The following is a 25,180-nucleotide window of genomic DNA, read 5'->3' as shown; positions in this document are numbered from 1 at the left end:
CTGTATACTAAATAATGTATACTAATCAACTACAGAGTAATTTCTCATGTCATTCTTGAACTGGTGTTTTTCATAAAGATTAATAAAGAAATCTCTGTAAATGAGGTTGATACCGATTACAGCAATATTACATCATTCTCAGCAGCTGCTTTTATCATAATACTTCCATTTAAGGTCAGTTGCTGGTTTTGGATCATACAAACTTCCCAGAATGATGCAGTGGCAGATTCTAACTGTCTGAGGGGCAGGGTTATAGGTCCAGGTGAAAAAAGAAAAAAAAGAAAACTTTCAAAAGAAAAGGCATTATGTACAAACTGTTAAATGAATTGTTGAAACTTTCTGTTGATTTTAATATGAAATAGACCTCCATAATTAATTAGTACCGTTTAGAGGACATTACTTAACATTGCAATGTGGCTCTTCAACAACTAAAACAGTCAACAAGAGTGTATCAACTGTTTAAAAATAGAGATGTCTAATTAAAAAATAAATAATGCCAAAGGTTTATCCCAACCACATACAGAGGTCTGGGTCTAGACCTGAATTTCCTAAAATCTTAGAAAAAAGCCTATGAGCCGCCTCTCAGTCAAGTTTAGTTACGTTTATTTGATTGGTTTAGTTGTCAGGGACCATGTACCAAAAGAACATACATTTCCTGGGCAGGTCAACACAAAATACAGCACATACAATTCCATAACAACATTGTATCACATGATAACACAACATATTTCATGCACATGCGCTAAAACTAATACACTTCACACTAAACAGGGCAATTTGTCAGGTTTGTTCCAATGGAAGGGCACTGTGGATGGCACTATATTTTCTCTAAAAGAAGGGCCCTTTGCCAAGTTTTATCCTCCACAGAATTATCCAAGAGGGCTGCTTTTTTGAATGGGCAATCGTGGGACTATAAATGTGTACTTTTAACATAATTTGTGTCATAAACATCAACTTTAAATCTGAAGAAAAGCTGTCAGGCCTTTTTCACTTCTCAAAGAAGAAAAGCATATGCTACTAATCGTATTAACTTGGCAGTGGCGACTGGTCATTAGGGGGCAGGTGGGGCATAGCCCCACCTAGTGTCAGCAGAAAGTATTACAAATAATGATTACAAAAAAACTGTACATTGCTGTTTTAGTCTGTGTTCTTCTAATTAGTGTCTACAGTGTGTGCCTATTGAGCTGTTTAGAGCCATGTGGGACAAAACCCGATCATGCCCCTCCCTCTCACATGACAGAGTATTTTCCTATTTAATGTGTGTGGCAAAAAAATAATGACCATAGGGGCACTCAGAGCCATATAAACGAAACATACTACCAATAGAAATACATTGCTTTTAAAATCTTTCTGTGTGACACGAAAGAAAGGGGAAAATCGTGTTGGTGAACACGAATCAATAGATTAAATTAATTTCGTGACTAACACGAAATGCCGTGAGACTGGGTTGGCCTACTACATGTTTTATATATAATTATTGATATAAATAGTTACTTTATTACTGCTGGAAAGCTTGTGAATTTACTCCAGGTGTAACTAAAGTCTAATTTAAGTGTTGATTATATTTCACATCATTAACCCAAATCTGTAAAGTAACTAAAGGTAGCCTATTAAATACATGTACTGGGGTAAAAGTACACCATTTACCTCTGAATCTTAGTGAAGTAGAAGTACAAAGTAGCATTAAATGGAAATACTCAAGTAAAGTACAAGTACTTCAAACTTGTATACTTAAGAACAGTAGGCTACTTGAGTAAATGTACTTAGTTATTTTATACGGTATAACCCTTCATGGGTTTCATACTTTGGCACGTTAAAAAGGTGAAAAAGACTGGTAGTAATCCATTAAATAGGCTTTAGCTCCACTCTGCGTATTTCGGTGCACTTGGATACCACATAATTATTCTGTGTATAAGATAAAGAAGCAGTGGACTCATTCCAGAAGGAAATGCGCAGTCCCACCGAGGAGGAGGAGGAGGCTCGTAGTTCTGAAGGTGTGCCAAGAAACGTCCTACGGATGTGTGCCTCAGCTACACCCACTCCTGCTCCCTGCTCCACAGCAGCTGCTTTACACTCTTTTCAACTCGTTTGTCTTTTCAAAGGTAAGACTTATACACTTACTTTAACGTTAAGCTTAAAGAACTATTTCTTCCCCCTTTTAATCGCGTGCGTTTTAGACGCGTGCAAGATTTAAAAAATAAAAAAAAGCCGCGAAGTTTTATGTCGTTATCAGCTTTGAGAGGTTATGGCCAGACAGTGGCCGAGGTGGAGCAGGGAAAAAAAGGGCGGGACAGAGTACTTCAAATGTTGCCTTCACTGTGGGCGCAGTGTCCGTCCACTCGGTTTCTGTTAGTTCCAGTGCTGTAATGTAACCAAGTATATTCACTCAAGTACTCTACTAAGTAAAACATTTTAATTGTATTTTTAGATGTTGCTACTTTATACTTTTACTTCACTACATTTTGTAGGCAAATGTTGTACTTCTTACTCCACTACATTTATTTTACACAACAGTGGTGGAAGAAGTAGTCAGAACTCAGAAGTCAGATATTTAAAGTAAAAGTGGAAATAATACAGTGGAAAAATACTCTGTAAGTAAAAGTATGCAAGTATTTGCATGAAAATATACATAAAGTACAAAAGTAAATTCGTAATTATTGTGCGTAATATCCAATTTTAGAATTATATATATATTAATTTACTGAATTATGATTATCCATGCATTAATGTGCATGTGTTAATTTCTGCTGGTAAAGGTGGAGCTAATTGAATGACTTTATATACTGCTGCTAGCCATGTAGTGTAGACATTAATTCAAATAAACCCCACTTGGTGCTTAAAATAGCCATTTTGCATTACGCATACTTCTGGTAAAGTATTCTTTTATGCTAATACTTTTTTACTTTTACTTTTACAATTTTGGATGCTGGACTTTTACTTGTAACTGAGTATTTTTACACTTTAGTATTGCTACTTTTACCTTAGTAAATAATGTGAGTACTTCTTCCACCTCCTGTTTCTACTTATCTGTTTCTACATCTATCTGATCCTATATCTGTCCCTTGGTCTGTCTGCAGATGTCTTTGAGAGAGAAAAGTGACGAGGAGCTCAGCAAGTTGCTCTCTGAGTATGGCATCAAACATGGACCTATAGTCGGTAAGAAAGTTCCCACATTACTGACATAATGATGTTTAACTAGTGGTAAGTGTTGGAGGGAGAACTGTTATTATACCATTATGATAATTGTGATAGAGAAAAAAAAGATGATGTTATACAGAAACAATGACAGCCTCAATGAGTTCACTGTCATTGCACAGACCAAAATAGTATTCACAGTTTTCACAGCAATGTTTAACATATTTTTCTAGTTGCTCATGTTTTTCCTTACCTTTTGAGTAATCATCTGTTTTATTCCCTAAACTACATCTAATTAAAGATTAGATATAATCAAACTCCTAATCCATATTCATAAAACACATATTCATTTGACTTTTTCACATGATGAAGCACTTTAAATCTAAGGTTGCGGTCGAATAGTCCAAAAATCAGCTCCTAAGTTCTATCCCTATCGTCTATCCCTTGACCTCTGTGTGAAACGTCACGGGGTTAAGGGATAGTGGATAGGAGAATTCAAAAGGATTTAGGAGAAGAGACTGCGGTACTTTAGAGAATCCGACTGCACTTTCACTATCCGATGTGTTTATGATGCGCCAGCGGAGGTCATAAATGTGCGTCTGCTGCTGTGGGGAAACTATGGAAACTACAGTTTTCTATACAGCGGACTACAACATGATGTATAATAAGAACGAGGGACTACTGTAAACTCATCTAGAGACTCTGCACCGTGCTCTGATGCTGTTGTTTTATGCTTTATGAACGTGGACAACAGAGAAACATATTCTTCATGACTAAAGTTGGAATTGAAATAAAAAGGAAAGTGAAACTTATGCTCGTCACCCTCTCCCTCCGGTCCACATTAATACAAATAGGCGCTTTCACACCGCAGTACTTTTCCCACAAAGGTTCATCAGAACTCTTTAGTTCTCATGAACAGATCGCGTTCACACCGGAATAAGTCCCTGGGGAAGGATTAGGCAAATGAAGCCACTGACGTCACTTCTTCTTCTTCTGCTTTGGGTTTACTGGCAGGCCACAAACAACTTCACGGCGTATACTGCCACCCGGAGTCCCCGGAGTTGGGGACTGGCTTCAGTAGAAGCTGCTGGGACTCCCAGCAGCTTCTACTGAAGCCTTCCGAGTAAATCGCCAGAACGCCGACACCTCCTCATCTCCACCACTCCCATGTTTTCTTTTGTGTTGCCATAAGTTAGTCTCTCTGCGTTTGTGCGCTGGGCTAATGCTAATGCTAATAATGCTAATGCGAGGATAATAAAATGGCGGCTTCACAGAACTTTTTGGGAGTTTTACGGGGCGTGGTTTGCATTCCGCCCAGCCAATCAGACATAGGAACCTTTTTCTCCCACGAAAGTACCTGCTCTCTAGCAGGGACTGAAAACTGACGGAAAAGGGGGTAAAAAGCTTCTCATGAACAAATTTGAGTTCCGGCTCTTTTTGGTGTGAACGCGACATTTCGGAACTATATCGGAACTAAAGTGGGAAAAGTACTGCGGTGTGAACGCGCCTAATGATCCCAATATGTATGATTGTATGAAAAGATTTTAAAATCAATACAAATGTATTTATTAAAAACGTTAGTCCTTAACATCTATCACTGTGTATATCACCATTCAAACATCTTTTAAAAGTTGAACAAACCCCACACAGCTCAGTAAAGACTGTGAAATGTTGACTTTATTTGATCATTTCAGTAAAAACTAACGTTCATATTTCTCTTTTTGATTATAATACTGATGAACGTTCAAAACAAAGCACTTTGGCAATTTACCACATACGTTTTAAAATGCTTAATAAGCACCGTAACTTTCATGATATAATTTCTCAGTCATAATCGGTTGTTTCCGTGAATGGCCGAATGTTGTGTGACGGCAAATGCTGCGGCTGCAAGGCATTGTGGGGCAGCATTTTCTCCTTTTCTTTCGTAAAGGGAGGTCCAGTGGTTCCTAAGCTAAAGGAGGTTATAAAGGAAGCTTGAAACCTCCTGTCCTATCATCTAGTGAATTGGAACGGTGCTTATCATGGCTGCCACTGAGGGACTTCCGGGTCATTTCACTCCGTTAGGAAGGTTCCTAAGCTAAATGGACTATTCGACCGCAACCTAAATCTATATATTTTGTGTGTGTGTGTGTGTGTGTGTGTGTGTGTGTGTGTGTGTGTGTGTGTGTGTGTGTGTGTGTGTGTGTGTGTGTGTGTGAACAGACTCTACACGGAAGCTGTATGAGAAGAAGCTTGAGAAGGCCATGGAGGACGCTCCGGTGGAAGTACCCTCGCCTGATAAGACGTTCTACAGAGAGGAGGGTATGCCGTTTGTCACTGGATTCATATTTATTTGTGGGTCTACAACGGAGTCGATGATGATGGTTGGCACCAGAACATTTAGGGATTTTAAAGAAGCAGGTGGATAGTGGTGGGGGGTTTTGATGTTTTGCATGGCAATATTGAATTGAGCTCTTATTATTGGTCTTTTTATTGTATAAATGATTAATATGCACAGACAAATGTAACTTTTTTTTTGGTGAGGTCAGCGGAATTAGCAAGAAGTTAGTCAAAACAAATAGAGATATAAAGAAAATAATAATGCACTGGATTGTTATTGCAATACACAGCACGGACGCATAATAGTACTTTAGAGAATCCGACTGCACTTTCCCTATCCGACGTGTTTATGATGCGCCAGCGGACGTCATAAATGTGCGCCTGCTGCTGTGGGGAAACTATGGAAACTACAGTTTTCTATACAGCGGACTACAACATGGATGTTTAATAAGAACGAGGGACTACTGTAAACTCATCTAGAGACTCTGCACTGTGCTCTGATGCTGTTGTTTTATGCTTTATGAACGGGGACAACAGAGAAACATATTCTTCATGACCAAAGTTGGAATTGAAATAAAAAAGGAAAGTGAAACTTATGCTCGTCACCCTCTCCCTCCGGTCCACATTAATACAAATGATCCCAATACGTATGAATGTATGAACTATGAAAAGATCTTAAAAGCAATACAAATATATTTATTATAAACGTTAGTCCTTAACATCTATCACTGTGTATATCACCATTCAAACATCTTTTAAAAGTTGAACAAACCCCACACAGCTCAGTAAAGACTGTGAAATGTTGACTTTATTTGATCATTTCAGTAAAAACTAACGTTCATATTTCTCTTTTTGATTATAATACTGATGAACGTTCAAAACAAAGCACTTTGGCAACTTACCACATACGTTTTAAATTGCTTAATAAGCACCGTAACTTTCATGATATCATTTCTCTGCCATAATCGGTTGTTTCCGTGAACGGCCGACTGTTGTGTGACGGCAAATGCTGCAGCCGCAAGGCATTGTGGGGCAGCATTTTCTCCTCTCCTTTCGTAAAGGGAGGTCCAGTGGTTCCTAAGCTAAAGGAGGTTATAAAGGAAGTTTGAAACCTCCTTTCCTATCATTCCTATCATTAGAACGGCGCTTATCATGGCTGCCACTGAGGGACTTCCGGGTCATTTCACTCCGTTAGGAAGGTTCCTAAGCTAAATGGACTATTCGACCGCAACCTAAATCTATATATTTCTCCAAAGTCGATGCAGAGAAGTCATATTGTGTACATTTCTGTAATCTGTGGTAAAGATATTGAAACAGGCTGTGTGTGTGTGTGTGTGTGTGTGTGTGTGTGTGTGTGTGTGTGTGTGTGTGTGTGTGTGTGTGTGTGTGTGTGTGTGTGCGTGTGTGCGTGTGTGCGCGTGTGTGTGAACAGACTCTACACGGAAGCTGTATGAGAAGAAGCTTGAGAAGGCCATGGAGGACGCTCCGGTGGAAGTACCCTCGCCTGATAAGACGTTCTACAGAGAGGAGGGTATGCCGTTTGTCACTGGATTCATATTTATTTGTGGGTCTACAACGGAGTCGATGATGATGGTTGGCACCAGAACATTTAGGGATTTTAAAGAAGCAGGTGGATAGTGGTGGGGGGTTTTGATGTTTTGCATGGCAATATTGAATTGAGCTCTTATTATTGGTCTTTTTATTGTATAAATGATTAATATGCACAGACAAATGTAACTTTTTTTTTGGTGAGGTCAGCGGAATTAGCAAGAAGTTAGTCAAAACAAATAGAGATATAAAGAAAATAATAATGCACTGGATTGTTATTGCAATACACAGCACGGACGCATAATAATTCAAATCGTTGGGCTGCCGGTGATTCTTGTTATACATCCTTAGTCGGGCACCAACCGATGGTTATCTTTGTTATTGATTTCATTTTCCTCAATACAAGTGTCCTTGGGCAAGATACCAAACTACACAATCACTCGTGTAGGCATGTCTACAGTATTCACGTGCATGTAAGTCGCTTTGGATAAAAAGGGTCAGCTAATAACATGTAAATGTATTATTCTTCATCTTATCCTTAAACTTTAAAAGTCAGTAGAGTCGATAAATCTGTGCCAAATTATAATTATGAGTCTTTTTCTTTACAGCGGAGGAAGTAACCTACATCACATACCACCACAGCCCGGTGAGTCCTGATGTCCCGTCATCCCTCTGGGTCTGATTCCTCTGTCACTGTAAATAATCTCACAAACTTCTGCTTTCATTTCACAGGTCAGACAAGAAGTGTATTCTGATGGGTGAGTAGAGTCTTTACAACCACACACACACACACACATACCATGTATACATCACTTCAGGGGACATTACATTGACTTACATGCATTTCCTGGAGACTTATCCTAACCTTAACCATAACCAACACATGCCTAACCCTAACCCTAACCAAGTCTTCACCCTAAAATTAATGATTCCCCTTATGGGGACCTCCATTTTGTCCCCATAAGGGAGGCGAGTCCCCACACGTGACTGTGTAAACAGATGTAGGTCCCCACAAGTATAGTAATGCTAGGTCACACACACACACACACACACACACGTAAAAAACCTGATGAGCCTGTGAGGTGGCACAAACCAGTTTATCAGTAACCCCCTGTTACTGTGTGTGGCTGTTTAGGAACTTCCAGAACACCTGCCTGCCCCAGGTTGTTTGTCAGTTAATTCATTGAAGTGGGGTAGGCATTTGTGGAATAATGATACATCATTTAAGAAAGGAATATTTATACAATGTGTTCATCATGCAATTTCACATTTGAATGTGAAGTGAAGGATGATATCCACATACCAACATCACTTTTAGGATTTGTGAAGCGTAAATGCAATATCAAGTAAAAAGCTAAAGTAATGTTCTAAACAAACACACATTATAGTCTCATGGCTGCACCGTAAAGCTAAAGGCAGCTAATGTTTCACTTGTTAGCAACTGCTGTTTTTTAAAAGAAAATATTTAGCTCATCTTTAGGTTCATATCAGTATGTAGTGTCTCTCCTGGGACGTGTCTCCATGCTGTAATGTTCAAAAAGCTCTTTATTGTTCTCATACTGCCTGTGCTGCAGCACCTCTTTTCACCCTCTGTCTGAAACCAGAGCCCAGTCTGCTGCTCTGATTGGTTAGCTGGCCGGCTCTGTTGTGATTGGTCGACCGCTTAGAGATGAGTCGGAAATGTCCCGTCCCTTAGCATATTACGTATAATGTGTTGGAGCGCTAGCCAAATAGGTATAATAGGACCTCTTTAAGATCTTCAGACATTCACCAGAGGTCAACTACTGACGCATTTCAATCTCGTAGAACAAAAACAAAACATGAACATCCTTTTAGCATGAGTTAATGACAGGTCTTATTTCAGGCATCTAACCATAAACACGTTCAAAAACCGTTGACTTCAAGAAAAGCTAACTGGAAGTGGTGAAATGCTGACTTATTTCTATGTTGGCGGACCCATTCCTGCACCACTCTATTGCCTAATTGAAATTGAATTGTTAAATGTTTCTCCATTCAGTGTGAAACGTAGAGGCAACGCTGAGCCAGATGAAGAGGAGGAACCGGTCCAATACACAGAGTAAGTCTATGGTCTAAAAACGAGTGCTGTATTTGTAACAGTTTCATCACCCGCTCTAAATGTCTTCCTCCCTCTGTGCGTCAGGCCCCCTGTCCAGATCAGTAAGAGAACAGCCAATCACAGCGCAGCACCAGGAATCAAGGAGCCTAAGAGGGAGTCGGGCTGCAGCGTGTGGAAGGGGGTCCGGCTGCTGCTGCTGCTAGCCGTGTTAGCAGCAGCCCTCTACTACGCATATTGCCGGGTGGTCAACAATGAAGAGAATCCTTTTGGGATTCAATGATCGGATGTTATCATTCCATTCATTCTCCAATAGTGTCAGCAGTAGAGAGAGTGACCACATGCCGTAACGGCTGGAACATTCTAGTTCTCTTAGTGTCACTAAGTCAGTGAAATGAACAAAACCAGACAGAGTATGATCTGTGTAGGAAGAGCCTGATATGCTATTCCCCCGTGTCAGTGTTTCCCCGACCGTTGTATTGGGAGGGGGGCTATCAGACTCCCCTCCCCCTGACCAACAAGAAATTATTGATTTCAATCATTTGTCTTTTATAATAAATATATATTTTATTGAAATGGTGTCCCTAAATCATGTTTAGTTCAATTACTGCACTTCTGAATGTAGCGGTGTTATTTTGGCGGGGAAGGTTTTATTTGTAGCATTGATTGGTCCAACTTGTGAGCAGATTGCCTGTCAATCATACAGGTCATATTGTTTGTGCTTTGTTAGGTATTTGACAATGCCTAACAAAGATCTCTGTTGGATCCAAATATCCCACAATTAAAATCTTTGAATAGCTTTTAATACACTTTGTGGATGTTTTGTCTTTTTCTTGCCTACGTTTTTTTTTTTTTTTTACCTGCACCTTTAGATTTTCATTGAAATGTGTACTTTTGTCCTACAAAGGCAGTGCACAATTTCTCCAGTGTAACGAGAGACACATTTCCAAAAACCATACCACGTCTGAAAACCATAGCTTGCAACAATATGTCGTTCACTGGTGGTCGAGGTGACCCAAAAACATAACTCAAGAAGCAGACCCACAAATCTGACTGTTCCTGCTCTCATTTTTGGCTATTTTTGTAATAAATGTGAACACCAAGCCTGTTCCTCCAAGAACACACACACACACACACACACACACACTGTAGTATATATTGACAAAGTCCCACATACACCATCCTCTGGCCCAAATGTACATTAATCCATGTAGATTAATCCGCCACTGAAAATAGTCCCAAACAAAGTTTTCCATCTTCAATAGAACCAGTGGGCTTGTGGCTGAGAGTGACAGACAGGTTAGGGAACCATTAGGGAAGAATTAGTTGATAATAGTACAAAATAAAGAATAATGTACTCTCCTTTTCTTTGCTTTCTTGCATGGCATGTCAAACTATGTTTTCCCTGAGTGCAGAGACCAGGTTAATCATTTTTTATTTTGCAATTGCTCTGATTTGTTTTTACTGTAAGATACAGTATGTGATAATATCATGTGGCGCAACAGGCTACAGGCCGTCTTAATAGCGCTTCCAATCAAAAATCAAAGGCTGTTGTGTAGTTGGGTTAATAAATATGAATGTATACATACGTTCCCCTGCTCTGAGAGTTTTTGAGCTTTCTGTAAAAAAATCATTGGAGATGAATTCCTAAAGGATGCAAACATGCAATCGAGCTCAGAACAAGAGTTACATATTTGCAGAATAGAAGACACGTTTCTATTCATACTGTCAAATACTAAGTACACATACAACTATTTAGTTACAAAACTTAAGATTTATTCCAACAATCTAACATGTGAACAAAAATATGTTATATTTACAAGATACAAATAATTGTTCTGCATTAGTCTGTTGGAATCTTATTAGCTCACGGCAGTGGTCATGTGATTGAGTTGAGGTTGTTGGTAGTCAATCGGTGGTTGCATTGAGTTCAACAGCAGTGAGTGGAGGTTAGTCCGCGGTCCCTGAGGTTATCTGGGTTTCCGCATGAATCCACAAAAACCTCTCACCGCTGATGTGATTGTAGATCCATTGAATCCTTTCAGGGTGATTCAGCTGGTGGAGCAGGGAGCTGATCAGAAGTTACAAACGGCTGCTGCCTGTCCCACCATTAGTCTTAGCTTTGAAGACTTTGAGATGTCAGATAAGTCTTTGTTTTGCTCCCGTGACAGGTGGCTGAAGACTAAAAGCCTGAAGTCTTGTTGAGGTCGTTGGGCAGGAGGGAGAGATGATGCTCTGGCAACATCACAGGTGACACTGGTGACCTGGGAAGTCAAACAAGAACAAGCTTTACGACATACTGTAAGAAAGGCTTCTGGACGAGATTTGTATATTTTGAATTGTCAAAATGTAAAGACAAATGTTGGCATTTACATGCACTGATACTGCAAGATAAAACATATTTCCTCTTTATGCTAAACATCCTAAATGTGTTCTTGTCAATTTCAATTTATTCTTGACATTTTGATTTGTGGACATTTTGATCCACTTTTGGACTGTGTTCTCGACTGCCATTTGTTCTCAACACTTCCTCCTGTCTTTGTTCCTCTCTATCCCTTTATACTCTAGTAATGGCCTACCTGACAGTATATCCCTCGAATCCCAGTGCTGTGATGAAGATGTTGACGAGGACGGTGAAGAAGACGAACAATGTGGCTGCGTTGTTCATCCTGTTTAACTTGGCGTGTTTCCTCACATCGTTCAGATCGTACTTCACTGCTGGCACAGAATCACATAGACCAACAAGGAAATGAGCTGCATAAAGCTGATGAGCCAGAGGGGCAGAGAGAGAGGCCCAATCCCAAACTGCCCCCTACACCCTACCCCTAAACACTCCCCCTTCGTGACGGAATGAACTCCGTGGAGTGACACTCGCAGGCGCGTTCACACCGGAGTACTTTTCCCCCGTACTTTTCCCCGTACTTTTCCCGTTTAGTTCCGTTAGTACCCCTTATGTCGCGTTCACACCAAAAAGAGTACTTAGTGACGGGAACTTTTACCCCCATTTTTAGTGCCTGCTAGAGAGGTGGTACCAAAAAAGTACAAAAAAAGTACCAATTTCGAAAATTAAGAACTAAAATAAAACTCCAAACCTCTTTAATTGTGTTACTTTTTTGTAAAGCTCTTTGTTTATAAGCTTCTTAGTTTTTGCAACAGTCTGTAAATATACACAACTTTATAATAAAATGCACACATTTACCTTTTTCTAGACTAAACACAGGTACGATCCTAAGTTAGAAAAAGATGAGGTTATCATGAGGTTGTTAACATCGCAGTTTATCAGTGGATGTTTGCTGGAACTACTTGTAAACAGCGTGTTTCCTGACGGACACACACAGCGTGACTCCGGTCAGGTAGAGACCAGTCTCCAGTCAGCACCGCTGCAGACTCGCTGTTTGAGGGCTTGATAGCCCACTCCCCCTCCACACCGCTCCACACTCGTTGGTTTGGAACAGCACTTAATGTGGCGGACCCTCCGCGCGAACGCGCAAACGGAGGGGTAGTGTAGGGTTGGGGTGTAGGGGGCGGTTTGGGATTGGGCCACAGAGACAACCGTATGACTTTTTATTTAAAGGGGACCTATCATGCTATATTTAAATGATATATTGTAGGGCCATACCTATATAAGGTATATTTATACGTTTCTGTTTTCAAAATACCAAACAGATAATGCATTTTAGCCATGCCTCATTTCGCTCTATGTGCTGTTCTCCAGCACTGTTTTTGCAGGGGGCTGATTCTGTGAGCTGCAGCTGACCACGCCCCCCTGCAGGAGAGGGGAGCGTGCTCTGATCAAGTCAGAAGAGGGGGAGAAAAATAGATCTCCGTCCTCCGTGTTTTATTATATTATTATATAGAGTCGTTATTCATTTGTTTTAAAGCTCAATAAATAACAAAGAAAACCTTTGACCAGCACTTTTCTAATTTTGTCCGGAAGATTTAAACTTTAACGGACATCTTGACCGGCGAAAGAAAACCTAACTGAAACTCTGCCGCACTGTCCCCTCGTTCCTTGGAAGAGGCGGAGAGGTGGGTGTTTGTCATCTGCTGGTGGACTAACCGGAGAGAATTACAGTGCTTGCCTCGATGGGGAGGGATTGCATTGAATTAAAGCAGCGGGAGCAAACGCTAGCCTCGGGGAGGAAGAAAAAAAGCCACAGCGGAGAATAAACAGAAGGGTAACCATGGTAAATATGGGCGGGAAGTCTTCTTCGCTGCTTTTGTGGCAGACTACAGCGCCACTTACAGGCCTGGCATATGTACTACAGCGTCTCCAGCGCTTTCGAGCGGCAATGGCCGGCCGTGGCCCAACCCCACATTCCCCTGATAGGTGGAGAGTTGGCCCAATAGCCGTAGCGCCACCGTCCTGACGTCAGGACAGTGTTCAAATCTGGATCAGTTTTGATCAGATCCGTTGCAGCCCCTTTTTTAGAGATTTGGGTATGGAGGAAAATAGAGAGGGTTGTGTTTTCTGACACTTGGTGAGTTCCCTGGAACACCGGGGACACATATTCATGTATAAAAGACGTACAAAAGTGCATTTTGCATGATAGGTCCCCTTTAAGGAAACTGGTGTTGTGTTTTCATGATGAGACAAGGATGGAGCTTGCTTTCAAATTGGATCGCCCTCTCTTGATTGATCACGGATTACATATAACTAGATTAGGATCAGGATACTAAAAAGAAAGGTAACTTTATTCCCTTACAGATAGATTTAAAAAATGTGTAATCAGATTACTGATACATTTTTAAAAAACGGGTTATTAGGAGGATTACAAAGTTACAAAATATATATATACATATGAGTAGCTGGACACCTGATTTATTATTCAAAAATACTGTGTTTGCTTTTAATAAATGTTTTAAACGAATTTGTAAACTCTACTATTCTGTGGGCCTAGTTTAAAAACTAAGACATTTTTTATACAAAACACCCTGTTTTCTTCTTAGATCATATTGTGTTGTTGCTTTACATAATAACCTTAAGTAGAGAAAATATGATTATTATTTATTTTCTCTCTTATCTGCATTGCATTTGATATTGAGCTACAGTAACCATACAGTAGCTGAAAGTAATCAGGTTACATTACTTTTATATTGTGATACATAGATGAAGTTACTGATTACATTGTTTGAAATGTAAGTTAGGTTACATTTTTTAAGTAACTCTCTTAAGTTACTCTGTTAAAACACATGCTTTTGATTATTTTCACCTTACACATTTAAGATTCCAGGATCAGAGTTCTGCATTTAAAGTTAAAGGGCGATGGAACAGAGGGAATAATAACAATGGAGATGCAAAGAGTGACTTACCGATAAAGACGAGGAGAAGCCCCACCATCACTTGTAGAGTGATGGACAGAGACAGCAGCACGAGGAGGGGCAGGTAGAACCGGTAGTGAGGCCCCACGTAGAGGACGCTCTTCAGCTGGGACGAGTTGGCCATCAGCAGGGCCACGTCCAGCATGCTCTGAGCCGCACTCTTCTTCGTGGCGTAGTGATTAATGTTCATGGGCCGGCACGCTTTCCCATGGGGGGCTGGCCCCGCCTGCAGGAGAGGAGAGGAGAGGAGAGGAGAGGAGAGGAGAGGAGAGGAGAGGAGAGGAGAGGTATTTTTGGAGAGGAGAGGAGAGAGAGAGGAGAGGAGAGGGGGGAGGAGAGGTATGGTTGGAGAGGAGAGGAGAGGAGAGGAGAGGAGAGGTATTTTTGGAGAGGAGAGGAGAGGAGAGGAGAGGAGAGGAGAGGAGAGGAGGATGTTAGGTTCCAGGTCACACAGGTGCTATTTTACAGCCATAGTCACATGGATGAATTACTGGCCATATAAAAATCGAACAATTGGACACAGGCACAGGGGCCAAATGTGTCAGTGGACCCCCTCGTCTTCAACTAGAAAATATAATTTGAAGAAAAAGCACGTACCAGCTAGCTAGAGATACAATGAGACTACAAAAAGACACACAACAACTACAAGAGACACAAAACAACTACAAAGAGACACAAAACAACTACAAGAGATACAATGAGACTACAAAAAGACACACAACAACTACAAGAGACACACAACAAGAGACACAAAACAACTACAAAGAGGGCCAAAACCCCCACAAAAAGAGCAAAGGTACAAAGTGACACAATATGTCAATAAAGAAACCCAAAAAACATGAGAGATGCATCACTACTACAAAACTAAGCATCTGTTTCCTGCTCCTGTGTAGGACAGGGGCCTTGTTTTATTATCTGCCATAACCTTTGCACACACTTTGCACACACCCATTTGACAGCATGGGATAAAATGGCTAACAGTGTTATTTGTTCTCTTTCACAAATCTGAATTCTCTGTGTTCATGCGTCACAAAGCTTTAATCAAAACACAGAGACGTGTTATTCATTTTGTTACTATGCTCTTTATGTACTCAGGTTGTCAGAGAAAAGGGAGCGGCTCAGCGACAGGTGATAACCTGTTGGCGGGACACACCCACCGCACACACACACACACACACACGCACGCACGCACGCACGCACGCACACACACACACACACACACACACACACACACACACACACACACACACACACACACACACACAGTGGGACATTCTTTTCCTAAAACTCAAATAACCTGGCAATTTCTCACACAAACATGTGTAAACAGAACGTGTGCTCTGTTTGTTAAACCACATCAGTGGTGAAGGGTTTCTCTCAGGGACGTGCCCGTCCTGTAACACAGCGAGACGAGATGTTCCACCTGGGTGAGATCTGTCTGAATCACACAGCTTTCATTCATCTCGATGAACAGCTGACAACTGTGGACAGAAACACTGATTTCACAAGTCACCGCTGACATTCCTGTGTATAGATAGTGGTTTCCAACCTGGGGGTCACAAGTCTTTACTCTTCTGTAGACTTAACTGGATATTTCTAGCCTTTAACGACTATTCAGATGAAATGTCTGTCTTCGGTTTAACTGGTCAACACCCGTATACAAAGCAGCTGCTAGAGGGGTTCAATAGTCAACACCATTTTTGTTTTGGGCAAAAAAAAAGTTTGGAACCATAGTGCCAAAGCTGACCTGGTTTTTGGCCCCTCTTTGGATAAGCATGTTTCTCCACATACGTCATCATATAGTCTAATACAGTGATGACTGCAGGCCAGAGAGTTAGACTTCCATGTGTTGTCACTTAGATCTCCAACAGCATCTAACGTTTATATTCACATGTTTACAGAATGTGTCTGTTCAGTGCTATGATTCGTAACAAGGTAAGGAACACATAAGGAATACTTTCTATAGTAAGATGATCATCTTCTAAACATCTGCTCTTTCAGAAATGTTAGAACCTATCAGCTATTGTTATTCCTCTGCTATTCTCGAACTGCAAACATTTACAATTACATCCTTAGTGGATGGTACATTCATTCATATTAAGGGTCATAGCTGAAGTTATTAAGTATAACATGAAGCTGCTTATCCTTTGTATCTGATTGAAATATGATCTATTCACAGCCCTTACCAACGTTGTTTAAGTTAGTCAACAGTCCTGTTGTAAAAGACAGAAAGGAATAAAACAGAACAGAAAAAAAACCTGACAAGACAAAAACATAACAAACGAAACAACATTAGAATAGAGCAGTACTGAACACAAAATAGAACAAAAAGTACAACATACAGCAGATCATTAAATAGAACAAACTAAAACAGAGAAAAAGAAGAAAAAAAAGAAAAGACGAAAAGACGAAACAGAACTTTGAAAAAAAGAAAAGATAATAGAACACAACATAAAATAGAATAGAATTGAAATTAAATGAAATACAGCAGACCATAAATAGACTAAAATAGAACCTAACACAAATGAGAATTGAACAGAACCTTAAATAGAATAGAACGGACCCTTAATAGAACTAAATAGAACAGAACATAGAATAGAAAATAATAGAATTTAATAGAATTGAACGAAACATAAAATAGAACGGAATAGAATAGAACAGATATAATACAAATACACAGAACATCAAATAGAATAGAATGGAATGGAATAGAACAGAACAACATATTGAACAGAACAGAACATAGCAAAGAAAGAAGCAAACCATAAGAATAGAATAAGTCAGAAGATAGAAAGAACAGTATAGGGAGAAACATTAGATGAAAAATAATAGAGTAGAGCAGAACATAATAGAACAGTAATGGGAGAGGTTGTCAGTCTGCGTTGTCTACCTCTATATCCCCCAGTTTATTCAGAGCTATGTCCTCTCCGTTCAGTCTGTCCATGTTGCAGCCTGTCCCAGTGTCTCAGTCTGTCCCGGTGTCTCAGTCTGTCCCAGTGTCTCAGTCTGTCCCAGTGTCTCAGCCTGTCCCAGTGTCTCAGCCTGTCCCAGTGTCTCAGCCTGTCCCAGTGTCTCAGCCTGTCCCAGTGTCTCAGTCTGTCCCGGTGTCTCAGTCTGTCCCAGTGTCTCAGTCTGTCCCAGTGTCTCAGCCTGTCCTCTCAGTCTGTCCCAGTGTCTCAGCCTGTCCCAGTGTCTCAGCCTGTCCTCTCAGTCTGTCCCAGTGTCTCAGCCTGTCCCAGTGTCTCAGTCTGTCCCAGTGTCTCAGCCTGTCCCAGTGTCTCAGCCTGTCCTCTCAGTCTGTCCCAGTGTCTCAGTCTGTCCCAGTGTCTCAGCCTGTCCCAGTGTCTCAGTCTGTCCCAGTGTCTCAGCCTGTCCCAGTGTCTCAGCCTGTCCTCTCAGTCTGTCCCAGTGTCTCAGCCTGTCCCAGTGTCTCAGCCTGTCCCAGTGTCTCAGCCTGTCCTCTCAGTCTGTCCCGGTGTCTCAGTCTGTTCCAGTGTCTCAGCCTGTCCCGGTGTCTCAGTCTGTCCCAGTGTCTCAGCCTGTTCCAGTGTCTCAGCCTGTCCCTGTGTCTCAGTCTGTCCCAGTGTCTCAGCCTGTTCCAGTGTCTCAGCCTGTCCCTGTGTCTCAGGAGCAGCTCTCCCTGCTGAACATAATGTGCTGAGCTTTGGGGAGGAGACAGGCTCATCAAGTCATGCAAGTCCTCCACTCACAGGAACCCTCCCACCATGAGTCACTTTCCCTCTTCCAGAGAGCTGTTTTTTGAAAGGCAAACTTCTTGCTTTTGTTTTATCAGCATGTGTCCAGCATTAAGTCTCCAACAATAGAGAGGATTTAGTCTTTGAAATCATTATTGCTAATTCACAAAATGTGTCTCCTATGATCACGAGGGGAGAAGTAACTAAGAACATTTACTCAAGTACAATGTTTGTCTACTTTACTTATTTTACTTTAAACAAATTACTTGATTTCCCTTTTATGCTAATCCATACTCCACTACATTTAAAAGAAAATAATGTAATTTTACTCTATTAAATGCAGGACTTACTTGTTATTTGGACAATGTATTGGTCAAGTAAAGCATCCGAGTGCATCTCTGCCCAAGAACACTTAGTGACAAGTGCTGTTAAATATGGCTATTTTAGAATCAACAAGACTTAAGAACAGAATTTGAGAGGAATTATTCATTTGTATTAAACTATTTATTGGTCGAATTTATACCTTGTTTATTCCCCTCTCCAAGTCACATGAAATCTGGTTGCCAACCACCTACTGTATGTAATGATGGGTAAAAGAAGACACTTTTGGGAATTGTATTTGTGTCATTATTAATCAAGAGTAATTTAGAAACCTTTAGGGAACTTATTTTCAGTTAATAACATGAAATGATGCAAATATAGTATAGATCAAATAAAATAAACAGTAATGAAGTGACTGCAAAAATGTTAAGTTAGTTCTTCCATCCAGTGAAGTGGGGTTTAACCTTTAGATATTTGCATATACTGTATGTGTATGAAGTGTTTGCTTAACCAGATCAAGTTATTAACCAACATTTCCACATTTTTCTTCTTTTAAAAATACTCCACCTATGATAGACATGAAATGAATAGGGTGTATTGATATACATTTGAATTGAAGCTCAACCTCTTGTTGAACGGGTTCACACTGGTTGAAAATATGTTCCAGTCTCAATGTCTTTCTCACAAAATCAGCATGTGGTTTTCCCAATTAAAAGTCGTTAGATGGATAAATGTAATTCAAAAGAGTTTATCAAAAACGATTGAATCATTGTTTTAATAGGAACTGGGATGGCCTTAGTCACTTTATTGTATTCTTTGACAGAAAACGTATGGTTAGGCAGAACTTCTGCTCTTCCTCGGTCTGTAAGCCTTCTGCCGCAGAAGGAAGAGCTGTTTGGAAAATGGTGGGGGCTTTTAAAGCTCCCATGTCATGCTTTTCCGGTTATTACCCGTCCCCTTGTGTGTTATGAAGGTTTTTATGCATGTAAACGGTGTGCAGAGTCAAAACCCTCAAAGTACACCCTGTAGCGAGTAAAACTCTAACACAGAAAATACCTCCCCAAAACGCCTCGTTGGAGATACGTCACTGCCCATTTGATTCTTCCGGGTACCGCCTGATGTCATGCGGTACCCGGAACGAAATGGACCAATCCCGAAGAGCTATGGCCACACCAGCAGCGGCGTGTTCCTCCTCCAGAGGTTCGAAGAACCGGCATTTCACAGACGAAAGCTTCCAAAACATTGCCCAGTTTGAGGCCGGATATGCACAGCTTGTTTGGACCGTTTGGAGCAGGGGAAGATCCGGGTATACAACCTGTAAGTTTGCATTGTTATTTGTGTATTTATCAAACAAGACTGTTTAAATGTGTAAACTGTGTTGGACTGCTAAGCCATTGACACAGTGCTAACTGTGCTAACTAAGTTGCTAGAGTTTCCATATATCAACTCTAATATCAGCAGATGGTCTTGCATACATGTATCTCATAGCAGGAGAATGTCTGCATTCACACACAAAATACCTATTGACAGTATACTCCGGGTGATTTGCCGTGCGGTCAGTCGCGAAACGTAATTACATTATAGCTGGCGTAGCGTGTATGCAACCGATCTAACACACGGAGCTAGAGCTAGGTTTGGTCGGAAAAACATTTTTGTGATGCTACGTTGCTAGCGTTTAAATATATCAACTACAATGTCAGCAGATGGCCTTACATGTTTGTCATGGCAGGAGAATGTCTGCAGTCACACACACGGAATACTCATACAGTATACTCCGGGTGATTTACCGTACATTGTGACAGTACATATACTGCATGTAGCTAACGAGGCTAGCTGTATGCTAGCGCAAAACAATGTATTCATGCAAGTTACATTGTATGGTAGCAGAATACCCGTATACGATTGCAATTATAAACACGTTATTGCTAGCCTAATATGAACCACTAGCTTTTGTTCATAGTAGTTTTATTACACTGCATTATAGTTGCCTTTCCTCCAAGCTAACGTTCATATCGTGTTAGCTACCAAGGTAAACAAAGCTAGGTTAGCATATTAGCAGGCAAGCTGTTCATTACACAACTACTACTAACGAATCTAAAACAACTAAGTTTCTCTAATATTTTGTGATTTGCATTTGATTTCGTCCAGCCAGATCCTGGCGGACAATCCATGACGGGGACGGGACTTCTACTACTACTGAGGCCTCGTGCTAAAAGGCACCGCACCGGTTGTGCGCAGGCAAGATGCAAGGAGGAGGAATGGATGATATACCGTGTGTATATATGTATATTTATGTTCATTTTGTACATTTCTAAAAATAAAGTTTAATGGAAATACTTAGTAGGCCTATCCTTTCTTCCCTGAATTCATATATAGCAAACCATGATTTGATTTCTCATCAAACAGTAGTAGTTTATTACAGGTAAAAATAACTTACTCTTTGTTATGACCGGCTCGTAGGCCACAACGGAAAGGCAAGGAGACATACACGAGTTTACAAAACCACGGCACATTTATTGTGGTAAATGCAGAGATACGTGGTCGAGGGGAGAGGGTCGCTCAGTTCGTCCTTCTGCAGCCGCTTTGGAGAGAGACTCCGGGCCGCTGGGATTAATAGCACCGGCTACGGAGGTGTCCGTGATCGCGCTGATTACCCTCTTCAGCTCCACCCCACCGTAAGCCCTGCAACACACCTGCACAAAGGCCCTGGGGCCGTCACACTCTTCTATAACAACAGTTGTAGGTTCAGTTTGGTTAGTTGGCGTATAAAATATACGGCTGTACCGACGCCATGATAAGACTGATGTTCGGCTGAGAGCAGCCGTTTAGACATGGTGGTTGACTAATCAGAACAGAGTGGCCGAGCTGACCAATCGGAGCACACTAGGCTCACAGGGAGGGGGGGGGCAAGAGCTCCAACGAGTCGTTTAGTGGAGAAAGTGAATACTGCTGAATACACATGCTTGACAGAGATGCTGTATGCGAAACCAATGTGAGTTTGGAAAATTGCACAGTATAAATCTATTTTAGTATACCTCAACAATGTAATTATGATCAGTGGAAATGGCCATGACATGGGCCCTTTAAAGAAAAACAACTCTTTGGACATGTTTATGCTCACTGCAGGTAAAAAAGTATAATGGACACATTTTAATAAAAAAACAATGCAAGCTTTTCCTGAAAGTTGGTTATGTTGTTTATTCTCAAAAAGGCTGACAAAATTATGTTAAAGGAGAGGTGTCATGCTTTTCCGGTTATTACCCGTCCCCTTGTGTGTTATGAAGGTTTTTATCCATGTAAATGGTCTGCAGTAAAAAAAAAATGGGCCGTGCGGAAACAATAACCCCACCCATAGATCCGTGGGTGAATAATGTCAATCACCACACAAGCCCCCCCAGAATTCACCCATAGTCAAAATCCTCGCGTCTGGGAGGACGTACCACCCGACCCCGGCGCGTACGGACCACAGGGTCCGAGGAGGGCGGGACCGCAGGCGAGGGCAGGGGCAGGGGCAGGGGCAGGGGCAGGGGCAGGGGCAGGGGCAGGGGCAGGGGCGCCAACGAGGGCGAGGGCTCCTCCACAGGGGGCGGGGGGCGGGCCATGGGAGGGTGGCCCCGACGTGGCGGCAGAGCCAACTCCAACGGCCTGGAAATGTCCACGTGAGCAGGCTTAATCCGATCAATGGACACGATTTCAGGCCTGCCACCAACGTCCACCACCAGGCTCTTGTCCCCGTGATGTATGACCCTGAACGGACCGTCGTAAGGGGGCTGCAGGGGACCGCGGTGGGGACCGCGGTGGGGACCGCGGTGGGCACCGTGGCGAATAAAGACGAAATCCGCCGACCGTAATCCGGGGGACACCCGGAAAGCTGGGTTGCTGTGCTGCGACGTGGGGACGGGCGCGAATGTCCCGGCGGTCTCCAGCAGGGAGGAGCGCTGCCCGGCCGGGGACCAGGGCACAGTGGCGGTGGGGATGAAATCCCCGGGGACCCGTAGCGTCTGGCCATAGACGAGTTCCGCCTACGAAGACTGCAGATCTTCTTTGGGGGCACACCTGAGGCCGAGCATAACCCACAGAAGCTTATCCACCCAGTTGCCGCCTGTCAAGCCGGCACGCAGTGACGCCTTCATGGATCGGTGAAACCGCTCACACAGTCCGTTAGCCTGGGGGTGATATGCAGTGGTGTGGTGCAGCTTGACCCCCAAACCACAGCAACAGCGTTCCACAGCTCCGAGGTGAACTGAGAACCGCGGTCAGAGGAGAGGTCAGCCGGGGTCCCGAAGCACGCCACCCACGTGCCGATGAAAGCTCGGGCGACGTCGGAAGCTGACGTTGAGGTGAGGGGAACGGCCTCAGGCCAGCGGGTCGTCCTGTCCACCATCGTAAACAGGTAGGTGAAACCGTGAGAGGGGGGAAGCGGACCTACGAGGTCGACATTGACATGGTCAAACCTCCTCTCAGGAACCGCAAAAAGTTCAAAAGGGGCCCTAGTATGGCGGTGGACTTTGGCCCGTTGACAGGCCACGCATGAGTCGACCCAGGACCTCACGTCCTTCTTAAGCCCCTTCCACACGAACTTCTGTGACACCAACTTCACGGACGGCTTCCTACCGGGGTGGAAAAGAGCGTGAACCGCCTCAAAAACTGGTCGGCGCCAGTCCACAGGGACCAGCGGTCGAGGCTGGCCCGTGGAGACGTCACACCACAGCTTCGCACCCGAGTCACCGACCGTGACCTCCTCCAGGCGCAATCCCGTGACCGAGGCCTTGAGGGTCTGGACCCCGTGGTCGGAGGCCTGGTCAGCGCCCATGCGGAGGTAATCGAGGCCCAGCTGCACAGCTCCTATGACCGCTCTGGAGAGGCAGTCCACGTTAGCCTTACCAGCGATGTGTCGTATGTCCGTGGTGTACTCGGAGATGTACGAAAGCTGGCGTTGCTGTCGGGCGGACCACGGCTCGGCCACCTTGGAGATGCAGAAGGTAAGTGGCTTGTGATCCACGAACGCCGCAAACTCCCGGCCTTCCAGCAGGAAACGGAAGTGGCGAACCGCCAAATAGAGACCAAGGAGTTCTCTGTCGAAAGCGCTGTACTTGCCTAGGGGCCCTGTGTGACGGGTGAGCCAACATGGCGGCTTTGCTCAGGGCGGCTTTGGTGGCGTTGAAAGCGACCTCCCTTTCAGCAGTCCAGTCTATGGCCTGGCCGGGGGACACCAGCGGGCGCATGGTGTGGGCCACCCGGCGGATGAACCGGTGATAAAACGTCACCATCCCGAGGAACTCTTGGAGCGCCCGAGCTGTAGGCGGTCGCGGAAAGGCGGACACGGCCTCCACTTTCGACGGGAGGGGGGCGGCTCCATCCTTCCTGATGAGGTGGAAATGGATGGAGGACAACCCGAACTGACACTTTGCCGGGTTGATAATCAGGCCGTGTTGGTCGAGCCTCGCGAACAGGACCCGGAGATGTGCCTGGTGCTCTTCGAAAGAGGAGCTGGCGACCAGGATGTCGTCTAAATAGACGAAAATGAATGGCATGTCTCTGAGCGCTAAATCCATCAGCCGCTGAAAGGACTGAGCTGCGTTCTTAAGTCCAAACGGCATACGCAGGAACTCGAAAAGCCCGAACGGCGTAATCACCACAGTCTTGGGGATGTCCGAGGGGTGCACCGGAACCTGGTGGTAGCCCCGCACCAGATCCACCTTGGAGAAAACCAGCTTGCCCGCCAGGTGTGCAGAGAAGTCCTGGATGTGAGGGACCGGGTAGCGGTCTGGCGTAGTGGCGTCGTTAAGGCGGCGGTAGTCACCACACGGCCGCCAGCCACCGGCTGACTTAGGGACCATGTGGAGCGGCGAAGCCCAAGGGCTGTCTGAGCGGCGGATGATGCCCAGACGTTCCATGTTGATGAACTCCGACTTGGCGACTGCCAGCATGTCAGGGTTGAGCCGCCGGGCCCTAGCGTAGACTGGGGGGGCCGTCAGTGTCAATGTGGTGCTCTACCCCGTGCTTGGTAGTGGCAGCGGAAAAGGTGGGCTGCGTCAAGTCGGGAAACTCACTGAGAAGGTGTTGAAACATGTCGCCCTGTGAGGGTGAGCTGGAAAGCCCGCTGAATGACGCCTCGCCACGGGTACATGTGAACGAGGCAAACGTCAGTGCGTCCACCAGGCGGCTGTTCTTGACGTCCACCAGCAGTCCGTGAGCGCACAGGAAGTCTGCGCCGAGGAGGGCGAAGGAGATGTCAGCCGTGACGAAATCCCACTTAAACCGCTGACCCTCGAAGCACAGGTCCACTGTCTTTGTGCCATAGGTGCGAATAGGGGTGTCGTCAGCGGACGTTAAAGGTGGGCCGTGGCCCCCACCGGCGGCGTCCTCCATGGTAGCCGGCAGGACGCTCCGCTGGGCTCCTGTGTCACAAAGGAGTCTGCGACCAGAGAGGGTGTCCCTGATGAACAGGAGCCGGTTGGACGAGCCTCGCGAACAGGACCCCGGAGATGTGCCTGGTGCTCTTCGAAAGAGGAGCTGGCGACCAGGATGTCGTCTAAATAGACGAAAATGAATGGCATGTCTCTGAGCGCTAAATCCATCAGCCGCTGAAAGGACTGAGCTGTGTTCTTAAGTCCAAACGGCATACGCAGGAACTCGAAAAGCCCGAACGGCGTAATCACCGCAGTCTTGGGGACGTCCGAGGGGTGCACCGGAACCTGGTGGTAGCCCCGCACCAGATCCACCTTGGAGAAAACCAGCTTGCCCGCCAGGTGTGCAGAGAAGT

General features: G+C 43.7%; 2 protein-coding genes across 3 annotated transcripts; one reads left to right on the top strand and one right to left on the bottom strand.

The window, feature by feature from the left end:
* The first annotated feature begins 1,995 nt into the window (after positions 1 to 1,995).
* On the top strand, positions 1,996 to 9,885 carry emd (emerin (Emery-Dreifuss muscular dystrophy)). Its single transcript, XM_034145624.1, has 7 exons — positions 1,996 to 2,102; positions 3,078 to 3,156; positions 5,338 to 5,436; positions 7,611 to 7,648; positions 7,735 to 7,760; positions 9,020 to 9,079; positions 9,164 to 9,885. The coding sequence occupies exons 2-7, from the start codon at positions 3,078 to 3,080 to the stop codon at positions 9,357 to 9,359; spliced, it is 498 nt and encodes a 165-aa protein (XP_034001515.1). The 5' UTR covers positions 1,996 to 2,102; the 3' UTR covers positions 9,360 to 9,885.
* A 609-nt stretch (positions 9,886 to 10,494) lies between these two features.
* si:dkey-93l1.9 (uncharacterized protein LOC562339 homolog) lies at positions 10,495 to 17,583 on the bottom strand. Of its 2 annotated transcripts, none has more exons than XM_034145622.1 (4): positions 17,289 to 17,583; positions 14,390 to 14,624; positions 11,656 to 11,794; positions 10,495 to 11,340 (listed from the first exon to the last, which is right to left on the bottom strand). In XM_034145622.1, exons 1-4 carry the CDS (start codon positions 17,340 to 17,342, stop codon positions 11,259 to 11,261), a joined length of 510 nt encoding a protein of 169 aa, XP_034001513.1. In that variant the 5' UTR covers positions 17,343 to 17,583; the 3' UTR covers positions 10,495 to 11,258. The 2 variants fall into 2 exon arrangements, with proteins under 2 accessions (XP_034001513.1, XP_034001514.1); XM_034145623.1 differs by having other exon boundaries at positions 11,656 to 11,791.
* Between the last annotated feature and the right edge of the window lie 7,597 nt (positions 17,584 to 25,180).

Source organism: Trematomus bernacchii, unplaced genomic scaffold (genome assembly GCF_902827165.1).
Source record: "Trematomus bernacchii unplaced genomic scaffold, fTreBer1.1, whole genome shotgun sequence".
Classification (NCBI taxonomy): Eukaryota; Metazoa; Chordata; class Actinopteri; order Perciformes; family Nototheniidae; genus Trematomus; species Trematomus bernacchii.
The sequence above is the reverse complement of the archived record's forward strand: the minus strand, read 5'-3'. Positions and strand labels throughout refer to the sequence as shown.